General features: G+C 38.5%; 1 protein-coding gene across 1 annotated transcript; it reads right to left on the bottom strand.

The window, feature by feature from the left end:
• Window positions 1-387: 387 nt before the first annotated feature.
• Window positions 388-8,166, bottom strand: CUNH9orf57 (chromosome unknown C9orf57 homolog). Its single transcript, XM_040620132.1, has 3 exons — window positions 8,023-8,166; window positions 3,905-4,130; window positions 388-512 (listed from the first exon to the last, which is right to left on the bottom strand). The coding sequence occupies exons 1-3, from the start codon at window positions 8,155-8,157 to the stop codon at window positions 388-390; spliced, it is 486 nt and encodes a 161-aa protein (XP_040476066.1). The 5' UTR covers window positions 8,158-8,166.
• Between the last annotated feature and the right edge of the window lie 3,480 nt (window positions 8,167-11,646).

Genomic DNA, 11,646 nt, shown 5'->3' with positions numbered 1-11,646 from the left:
GGCATCTTTTGATAGGATTCATATGTAACTGTATTTTGAAATGTGGAAATCTTTAAGAAAACTAGTAAACTAGAGACATTGTGCATAATTTGACTCAGGGAATTACATTTTTACTCCTTGGTAGCTTTGAAATCACCAGAAGAGGAATTAAGCAGAAAGAGGAGAGGAGAGACATGGGGTTGAAAAGGATGTTTCTGGGAGGAGTTTGGGGTGGTGGGGAAGAAGTGAGGCACCTTGAAAACCAGAGTTGGTTTCAGACCACAGCTCACATGACCTGCAAAGGTCTGAGGTTTTGCAGAGGGCCCCTTCATGGTAGCCTGTTGTCTTGTCCAGGTCAGACTTGGAGATTGGCTGATCCGTCAAGCAACTTGGACATGGGCCACCAACTCAAAAATTACACAGGGGACGATGGCAACAGTAAGTAGCACGCATTCCAGAAGACGTTGACTTTTTCTTGAAGCAGTCATCATGGGTCTCTGTGCAGCCCAAAATGGAATACCACTGAATTCCACCTGAAGGGAACAAAAGAGATAGGGGTTAGGCTTGCTCAGTCAATAGAGCATGTGAGTCTCTCTCGGGGTTATGAGTTTGAGCCCCACACTGGGCGTAGAGCTTAGTCAAAAAAATAAATAAATAAATAAATAAATAAATAAGAGAGTGAGAGGTCCAGCCTACTAGGCTTCAGATGCTTCAAGTAACTAACAGGTTAAAAAAAAAAGACAAAGCAAAAATTCTAGGTTTATCAGGATACAATTTGTCTTTAAGAACTCCCACCTAAGTGTATTCTAGATGGGTACATTGCAATACAAAAGCTTTGAAATTTCAAAACAAAATAGCTTTCAAACTCAGATGATAAAAGCCACGCAATTGCCACTGGCTGTGGGAGACTTTCTGAAGCGTTAGCTGTTTGGAAGTTCCCATTCTCATCCCTCAGCTTAACCCAGGTCATGAGTTATTCAAAGAGCGGAATCCACAGAAGGGATCGTTTAGATGTGTAAGTGCTTCTCAGAAATGGACGCATGTCCTTGACCTCACTTAATTTTCACCCTCATTACAGAAGGAATGAACGCTCACTGCAGAAAATGTGAAAAATGCACACATGTGCAAAATAGGCGACAGTCTTGTCCTGTAATCCTGGCATCCCCAGCTTCACTTGTCTGGAGGGAGAACACAGGGGAGCAGTTCCCCAAAGGCAGCAAAGCGTATGATGGTTGGAAACTTGGGAGAACAGTAGTCCCTCAACTGGGGGGCAGTTTTGCCTCCTACCCCCAGGACATTAGATAACGCCCAGAAACATTTTTGTGGTTACAACTCGGAAGATATTACTGACGTGTAGTGGGTAGAGGCCAGCGATGTGATAAACATACCACGATACGTAAAACAGCCCTGCATAATAAAGAATTAGCCTGCCAAAGTGTCAGTAGCGTCAAAGATGAGAAACCCTATTCATAAAGCCATCAAAAGGGTTAAGTTCCATTTCTGTTTGTTTCACAACAAAATTTTCAGGTTAGGAAATGGCTCTGCCCACAACACTGTAGTCAGACTGGGTCCTTGAGGTACCAAGACCTGTTGTCAATATTCTGACACATCAGCTCCCTGACCTTCCTCCTGTGCAGAGTCCTGTAGGACTTGTTTTGAAGTTGAACGGCCTTGGTAACAATCTGTCCATGTTTAGGAAGAGAAGAGCAATCACTGAGAGCCAGCATCTCATGGCTGCAGGGGGCCTTGGCCCCTTTCCCTTTCCACAAAGAAGGGACTCTGACTGGCAGAGGTGTGAGCCAGAGGGAACGCAGGGCTTAGAGAGAGGACTCAGGCTAGACAGGCTGAACAAACGCAGATAACCCTCTTAATATCAAAACCCATCCCATGGGACCCCCAATTCTCTTCTTCTCTCCCAACTAACTTTGATCTCCTCCAACTTTTGTTCTCTCCTTCAAGTTCCATAGAGGAATGTAGAGTTTTGCTTCATGGAAGTTTTTATTCATAACTGGTGTGCCATGCCTACTGTTTGGCAACACACTTTTCTTCTGCTCAACAATGTTTTAGAGATTATTCCCATGTTAGCAAAGCGATCTAGTTCATTCTAAGCATTGCATAGCATTCCGTGGCCTGAACATGCATCATAGTTTAAATAACACTCTCCTACTGGGGCACCTGGGTGGCTCAGTCATTAAGCGTCTGTCTGCTTTGGCTCAGGTCATGATCCCAGGGTCCTGGGATCGAGCCCCATGTCTGGCTCCCTGCTTGACAGGGATCCTGCTTCTCCCTCTCCCACTTCCCCTGCTTGTGTTCTCTCTCTCGCTGTCTCTGTCAAATAAATAAATAAATAATCTTTAAAATAAATAAACAAACAAATAAATAACACTCTCCTACCGACAATCATTTAGGTCATTTCCTTTACTTTATCATTAAATATAACACTCCGGGGATAACCTTCATAACATGCCTTTTCATGTCACGTGTACAATATTTCTCTGCAGTCGATGCCGAGAAATAGAATTGCTTTGTAGAAGGCTGTGTTCATTTCAAGTTTAGTGGAAATTCCCAAATTGTCTAAAAAAATGCTCAGGCGGTTGAGCGTCTGACTCTTGGCTTCAACTCAGCTCATGGGTCATAGATGGAGTCCCACTTTGGGCTCTGCTCAGCAGAGGGTGTGCTTGAGGATTCTCTCTCTCCCTCTCCTGTCCCTTTCCTTGTTGGCATGTGCATGCTCTCTCTCAAATAAATAAATAAATCTTTAAAAGAAATACTAAACTAATCTAAATTGTCACCGGAAATGTACGAGAGTTCTCATTTCCCCATACTGTCACTAACCCATGATATTATAAAGCTTTTGTAAATTTTATCATCTGATGGGTCAAAAAATATATTATTTCTGTAATTTGGCATTTCTTTGATATTTACTGATGGGTTGAGCAGCTTTTTATATTTTTATATTTTTAGGTTATGTTTATATTTCTTCTTCTGAAAATTGTCCCTACATTTCCTTTAACAAACCTTTTGGTCCCCCCTGATTGTTGGGTCTTTTTAAAAATTGTTTTTGGAATTTCTTTACTCTGGTTAGGTATCATATATATTTTCTTCTGTTACTTATATTTCAACTATTTTCATCCAGTTTATTTTTTATCTTTTAAATTTTGGGGTTGTCATTCATTTTATAAATTTTAAAATATCGAAGTATTCAAATTTATCTGTCATTTCCTTTACAACCTATGCCTTTTGGATATTTAAGAGGTCTCCTCTCTTTCAGACTTCACATATCTTCTTCAGTATTTTCTTCTAATGTTTTCATCATTCGGATGTTTGCATTACTCTTTAACCCATGCAGACAAGGCTGGCTTCCTGGACACGGTGTCAGTGAGGCAGTACATACATTCACTAGGAGCCATCGCTCTGGAATCAAAGTACATGCATTTGAATACCGACTCCGACACTTACCGGCTATGTAACATCATGCACATTTCTTAATCTTCCTATGCCTCAGATTTCTCATCTTTAAAATGGAGATAGTGACAAGATCCTTGGGGCATGTGGGTGGCTCAGTCAGTTGAGCATCTGACTCCTGGTTTTGGCTCAGGTCCTGATCTCAGGGTCATGAGATCGAGCCCCGCGTTGGGCTCTGTGGTCAGTAGAGTGGAGTCTGCTTGTCCCTCACCCTTTGCTCCTCCCCGCTCATGCTCTCTCTCTCTCAAATAAATAAAAAATAAATAAAATCTTCAAAAAAATAAAATAAAATGGGGATAGTGACAGCTCATATCATTGCTTTGTTGGTATAATGTCACCCAGGTAAAGCCCTTAGTACAGCATTTGGCGAGTAGTAAATGTTCAGTGAATGTTTGCTTTTATATAGGGATTTTTCCTATTCTCATTTTCAATAATTTTTTTTTTAAGTGTCAAGACTTACCTCTTGCATAAGTCTGTTTCATACAATACTGACCAGGTTTTGTTCTGCAGGTTCCAAAATCCAAAAGACATCCATGGAAGGGCATTGAGAGGTTGCATAATCTACAAATCGTACCTTCAACATCTCCAAAGTACAGGAGAAAAAAAAATAAGGGGAAAATAGAAGTGAGACCAGCAAGAGAGAAAGAGAGAGAGAGAAAAAAAATAGTAGTAATAGCGATTTTCAACTTATGAAGGTAAGCAATGTTTTAAAAATTAATTCAAAGAACTCATATAAATTAAAATTATTTTTATTTTGAAAATTGGGGAAATGTCAAAGCATATGCGACATTCATGAACTGGAAGCCCCTAGAACAGATACTAATTAGATACGAGTCCAGGTCGTCTAAACAATTTAGTTGGTAAAAATTTACTGAGTTCCTCAGTGCCTAATTAAATCAAACCTGTTATTTAGGCAGAAAATTTAATTTCAGCGATTCACTCTTAGGCCTTCACTTCAGTGTCTAAGGCTGTACTTCATATCTAGTAGGTTCTCTGTGGCTATTTATTGCTTGATTAATGTTTACATATTGGTTATCTTCAACACTCAAATGCAGTGGCTTAAAATGTTATTCATTTTGGTTACACAGAAATAGCCCAGAGATTCTTAAACTTAGTCAACATAGGTAAGATTGGAAGCCATTATCTAGAAGATCGGTTTCCAGATTTGACTGTGCATCCCATTTATATAAGCAGTTAAAATAAACACAGATTCCCACGGCCCCTACAGACCTGAGTTGGAATCTGGAGGAGGTGGGGCTCGGAAATGTGTGTTTTAGATATGCAGAAACAGCCGAGGGCATGTGGTGTGGCCCAGTGTTCAGGAACCACCAGTTCCACTGAATTCAGAAATCTCCTTTATAGTTACTTCTGCAGGGAGCCTTGGCTAGTGACTCATCCCCATTAAAAACATCTCAGATTGTTCAAAGATTCTTCTGAATCTTAGACCAAATCTGTGTCATTGTTCACAGTTTCCATCTTTTAACATAGGAAGACCATTGCCGTGTCACTACTGTTCATGGATAACCCGAAAGAATAGTCTACTAGACATTTTGTACATTGTATTTTCCATCTCCCTCTGCCATATTCAGGGTTAGAAAATACCACTTTTAAGAGAAAATAGTCTGGCTGATGAGGCTAATTAACCTCTGTTGACTATTCTTTACAAGTTCAGCCTCCTCTCAAGACACTGGAAATTTCACGTTGGTTTTCTCTCTGAGCGTGACAGACTTTCAATCCATAATCAACAATCCATCAACAAATATTTGTTTTTAAGAGCTAAGCTTATGCCAAGGACTCTGCTCGGCAATTTACATGCATTAGCTCAGTTACTTCTCACAAGAAACCTTCCAGGCAGGCATTATAGTTGCTCATATTTCACATAAAAGAAAACTAAGTCTCAAGATTTTATGTAGCTTGTGCAAGTGGCAGAGACAGGAGTTTAAAAAGGTCTGTTGCAATCTGAAGCCCTTGTTGTAAGCAAACACACCGTGTCCCTAGAGCTGCCTACCTTTTTCATATCCCAAATCTCCTGATCTTGCCCTCTTCTTTCTGCATGTTTTGATTCTTACTAGATTCTGGGTCCGTTGCCTGCCCAGAATACTAGGGCTGCTTAGTTTTTTAAGATGTGCCCAAGGTAGTTTTCCTCCTGCATTTAGGGCTTCTCCGTCTCACCACTTGCTCTTAGAGATCCACTGCATGGCTCAGACCTTTCGTGCCAGTGGCCCCTCCAAGGTGGAGAGCTCGTAGGACGGGCTCTTTCTCTGCCTTGTGTGAAGCCCATGGACTGTGTTCCTGGGGGAGATCTGCTCTAGCTTCTTTCCTTCCCTCTCAGAGGGTCCTTCCTCCTCCTGATCCCACCCCCAGTATCCATGAGCTTCTTCCTAAAATCTTGGCTCTGATATTCTTTACAGCTGAAGATGATACCTTAATTTTTAGGCTTTTTTGTTGACTCTAGCTGCTCATTTGCCTGAATATTTATAAATATGTTCTCAGATCCCATTTCCTTTCTTCTAGTGTCTTTTTATCTGAAAATTTATTGTTGGTTTTATTAACATTAATATAACATGATATATTCCAGTTTGACAACTAAATTTAAAGCTTTGGGCTATATGTAAAATGAATAGTTTCCTTACATGATTAATTCTGAAGTATGCTATTCTATGACTTTATTAACAGGAAACATCCAATACATTATATATATATATAATTATTTAAAGATATATTCTAAATCATATCTGGTGACTTAAATATGTATTATAAAATCATGATGTTGGTGAGCTTTTCATTTTAATTTTTTAAAAGACTTTATTTATTTTAGAGGGAGAGAGAGACGGCACGAGTGTGAGGGGCAGAGGGAGATGAAGAGAGAGACAATATCAGCAGACTCCCACGTGATGTGGGGCTCAATCCCAGGCCCCTGGGCTCATGACCTGAGCTGAAACCAAGAGTCAGACGCTTAACTCACTGAGCCACCCAGGCTCCTCAGATGGTGAGTTTTTAAATAACCACTCCTTACTTCGTGGGCAGTCTTACTTCAGGGTTTCTCTTTATGCTGAGTTTTCTTCTTCTACCCTCACATCTTCCGTGTATATCCAGCAAAATTAATGCAGTCCCCTCCCTGAATCATTTTTACATGATATTCAAGACACTGAGGATGTTCTTGTGTGATTTTCCCCCTATTCATATGCTAGTCTCCGCAGTTTTTCCAAGAAGCTGGTGGAAACAGGTACAATGCAGCCGAGACCTAAGCTGTGCCCTCTCTGTCGCGTGCTGTACTCAGTGATAAGGGTGGTGTGGGAGGCAAAGGCCACAAACGGGTGGTCCAGGGGCCACATTGGTTTGTTTAACGTGTACGGAGCTTTCATAAATTAGTTGTGAATATTAGGAAGTGGGGAGTTTTCCTACAAACCTGATTTCTGGTTTCTCTTGAAGAATCAGAAGGTTTGGTAATTGCTGGGCTCTCGTTTCTCCATGGTAGCAACTATGTATAGCTGGGCACTGGCTGTCCCCCGTCCTGTTTCATTGCTTGTTAGCTTCCCCCCAGGATATGAGCTGACCAAATGCTTGAGGCATTTCAGTTAGTGACCCCAGTCTTTGCTACTCGTAGTGTCCAAGTCTTAATATTAGAATTTTATTTATCTCTGGGATACATTCTAGATTCTTCCTACTGAAATGTGGTGTCCAGACCGATAGTATCTTCCATCACCTGGAAGCTTGTTGGAAATGCAGACTCGGGCCCCACACCAGCCTGTTGAGTCAAATTCTGCGTTTGTTTATTAAATGTTGTGACTCTAAGAGAATCCTGGGTTCAGCATAGAGCAACTGTCTTCATTACCATCTTAGCACTTCACTGAGAGGGAGAATTCCCATAATGGTGCTTGAACGTGCCTGTTTGGAGGCGTATGAAGGGCCTTAGGAATTCTGTAAAAAGGAATTGCAAGTGCCCTATTGTTACCTTTATTGGTTCTTTTATAAATGAAGGAATGCTGGAGATGGTGGAAAAGAGCACATTTAACAGGAAAAGTGCTAGAAGGCCTGTGTCTATGCTTATTTGATTTAATTAATTCATTTTCTTTGCCATATATTTTTTAAAGGTTTTATTTATTTGAGAGAGATTGAGAGAGAGAGCGAGCCCATGAGTGGAGGGAGGAACAGAGGGAGAGGGACAAGCAGGCTCTGTGCTGCTGAGCGTGGAGCCTGACATGGGGCTCAATCTTACAACCCTGAGATCATGACCTGAGTCCAAATCAAGAGTCGGGCACTTAACCAACTGAGCCACCCAGGTGCCCCTCTTTGCCATACTTATAAGAGCTTCCAGACTCTTCTGGTTAGCTCCAGCTTAGTGATAACAATAGCAACAAGTGGGCCACCATCTAGAAGCTCAGTTTTCTCATCTGTAAAATGGGAAATAACAGGATTTAACTCATAGGGTTATCATGAGGGTTCAATGATTTAATACAAATGTAATGTTTAGATCAGTTCCCGGCATATAGTAAATGCTCAATAAATGTTAGCTTGTACTACTTGTTCAAAAGTGCTTCCTTAGGCCTCGCTTTAAGCACCTTAATTACCTTATTTAAGGTCCTTCTCCACTGATACTGCAATTCTGCTATCTCTTAGATAATTTTCCCTCTTCTTGATTTGTTTTCTTAATAACTTACCACTCAAGAGGCAGAGTAAGATAAAAACACCACTGAAGACAATCCTTCTCATTCTTCTATTTCTAACAAAAAAAAAAAATGGTATTAAAGAAACATCCCACCATTAAATTTTTCCTGGGGAGGAAGTTATAAAGTTACACATTTATGTTAGCTATTATAAAGAGGGAAATAACTGGCTAAGTTTCTTTTACATCATTAAAAAAAGTATAAATAAATTTAGTTTGTGAAAGAGGAAAAAAAAAGTACCTGTTTTTATAAAAAATTCACCATAAAACTTCTCCTAGCTTTAGAGTATTTTAAGTTTAGCTGTCTTTTTATTACCAAATACCATTTCCTCCTTTACTTTCTTTCTTGAAGTATAATTGTTTAAAACCAAAAAATGAAATGAGATAGATTATATTTCTAGGATAATATCCTGTTAAAAATCCTTTTAACTATTAGCCTAAAGGAAAATATTTATGTATGCTTTCTCATAAACTAATGCTTTTGTTGCAAATGATCACATTTATAAGGTAAAGCATTATATGTTAGTTAATGGTAGTTAATACTTATTAAAATTAAGGGAAAGAAATCATCAGATTGGCTAAAATTTAGTTATTTATGACCTACCTGCCTTCTTGAAGGTTTTTGAAAATTTTCCTAGGTCTGAATTTCTTTAAAGGTTAACAACAAGTAAAATTTCCGATGCAATGAACAGTCCGTTGTAACTGAAACCAGCAAGGCAAGTTCCTAATCCACTAGGTTCCAAACAGTTTAAACAGTAAAAATTGTCCAAGTAAACACTTTTTCGCTTGTGCACTCTGATGTATATGGAACTTAAGCTCCTTACTCATGAAATTAATGAGACTAAGTCAACACTTAAGCTCATTAACTGTAATTTTGGCTAAAGATTTCTGTTTACTATACTACATATGAATTAGTTTAGATATACCTGGCTAGGTGGGCGTATATCTCTTCATTATATAAACTAGTTGGTTTTGATTTAAAAAAATACCATATAAACTTTATAGCAGAATTTGGTGTATTCAGGAAGCAATTTGATTTTTAAAAATAATGTTTATTTCTAAATGAATATGTAGTTCCAAAGTAACACATTCTTCTTGAAACAAAAATACTGAGAATATTAAAATCTTCTTTGACCATGTTCCCACCAAACCCAGTGTCTTCCTCAAATGTAACCACATCATCACTATGTTGGATATCTTTTTTTTTTTTTTTTAGTTTCTATTTAAATTCCAGTTAGTAAACATACAGTGTTATATTAGTTTCAGGTGTACAATATAGTGATTTAACACTTCTGCACAACACCTGGTTCTCATCACAGGTGCTCTCCTTGTGAAATCACCGATTTCACCCGTCCCTCAACCACCTCCCATGTGGTAACCATCTGTTTGTTCTCTGTAGTTAAGTCTGTTTTCCTGGTTTACCTCTCTCTCTTTTTCCCCTTTGTTCATTTGTTTTGTTTCTCAAATTCCACATATGCATGAAATTATGTGGTATTTGTCTTTCTCTGACTGACCTAATTTGCTTAGCATAATACTCTCTAACTTCATCCATATTATTGCAAATGGCAAGATTTCATTCTTTTTTATGGCTGAGTAATATTCCTCTGTGTGTGTGTGTGTGTGTGTGTGTGTGTGTGTGTATGCCACATTTTCTATTGATTATCCTTTTTATTTTGTGCATCGTCATAATACACTTGTAACTTGAAATATGTGTAACGTTGCTTTTTGCTTCATTTTTACAAAAACAGTATCATACTCTGTATATTATTTTTCCCCTTGTATTTTACTTAAAAATATTTTGAAAATCTGTCTCTGTCAATCTTTATAATTACTTCATTATTTTTCATTGCTGTATAATATTTTTAACATGTGATAAACCATAGTCTACCCCTTCTCTGGTTGATGAGGTCATAGGATATTTTTGTTTTTTTCTGACAAACACTGTTGCAGTGTGTATATATATCCTTGGGTATTTATGTAAGTTGTTTCTCCGAGACAGATCCTGAAAAGTGGAATTGCTTCTCATAGGGTGTCTTCAGGTAACATTTTAATAGATACTTTCAAATTGGCCCTGAAAGTAACTATCAGTTTTCCTACCACCAGCAGAGCATTAGTAATTTTTCTGTCATATTCTCATTAATTCTGAATCAAAGATTTGCAAAATATTTATTACTATCTAAAAATCTAAATTAAAATAACATTATATCTTGGCATATCCAGTTGGCAAAGATGAAAAAGTAGATTATTACTGACAAAGGTTATTCCGAAATATGCACTTTTAGTCACAGCGTGGGGAAATGTAAATGAGTATGTTTATTAATGCATATATCCTATCAGCACATGTACTCATGCATATATACAAACACATAATTTGTATCATACCATAGCTATGGATTTGTAGCCTGCTTTAAAAAAGAAAACTTAACTTCATATTTTGAATATTTATTTTTTCACTAAATATATCTTAAGAATATATTTTTAAAGGTTCTGTGTTACTCAACCATATGGACTTAGTATAATTTATTTAATAATTCCTACACATTTAGATATTTCTCATTATGTATTTGTTCAAGTTTGAATATATCTTTAGGATAATTTTATAGAAGTGGAGCTATTGGGACAAAGACATATTTTTTTTTAAAAAAAGTAATACCAGGGGCACCTGGGTGCCTCAGTCAGTTAAGCGTCTGACTTTGGCTCAGGTCATGATCCCAGGGTCCTGGGATTCGAGCCCCACGTTGGGTTCCCTGCTCAGTGTGGAGCCTGCTTCTCCCTTTCCCTCTGCCTGCCACTCCCCCTGCTTGTGCCTTCTCTGTCACTCTCTCTGTCAAATAAATAAGTAAAATCCTAAAAAAAAAAAAAAAGTAATACCAGTTTAGAGCAATAGTATGGCATACTCATTTTCAAATCCCCAGTGCTTAGCTAACACTTTGCCTAGACTATAATAAGCTCTCAGTTAATGCTACTTTTTCTTCCATTCCTTCTGGATATTTTCCTTTTGCTCACATATCTTGATGACAAAATTGTCTTTGGCTCTGATGGTCCACTATTAGGCAATTAATTCCTTGAATCAAGGTGACATTATTAGTCAATCCTCAAACATATTTTTACAGATATAACCTCTCAGGTATAAATCATGAGGATATTTTCCTTGATATACATTATCTGTATCTTCTTTCATTTAATGAGAATTTGTTTTTGAGATTCTTTCTAATTGATATCTATAGGAAATAGGTTTTGGTGTAAGCAAAGAAAGCAGTTTGGGGAGTGGGGCCCTGAGTGTGGCTGCTGGGTGTCTTAGAGCTTGAGGATGGAAATTTCTGAGATGTTCTAGGAAAGGTGACTGGCCAGGGTGCTTGGGTGGCTCAGTCGGTTAAGCATCTGACTCTTGATTTTGGCTCAGGTCATGATCTCAGAGTTGTGAGATCGAGCCCTGCATTGAGTTCCACACTCAGGGGATGTCTGTTTGAGATTCTCTCTCTCCATCTCCCTCTACCCCTCCCCACCATTCTCCCTCTCTCTAAATAAATAAATAA

The sequence above is a fragment of the Ursus maritimus genome, unplaced genomic scaffold, assembly GCF_017311325.1.
Source record: "Ursus maritimus isolate PB19 unplaced genomic scaffold, ASM1731132v1 scaffold_34, whole genome shotgun sequence".
In the NCBI taxonomy this organism is placed as follows: Eukaryota; Metazoa; Chordata; class Mammalia; order Carnivora; family Ursidae; genus Ursus; species Ursus maritimus.
Note: the sequence above shows the minus strand (reverse complement) of the source record. Positions and strands in the feature narration are given on the sequence as shown.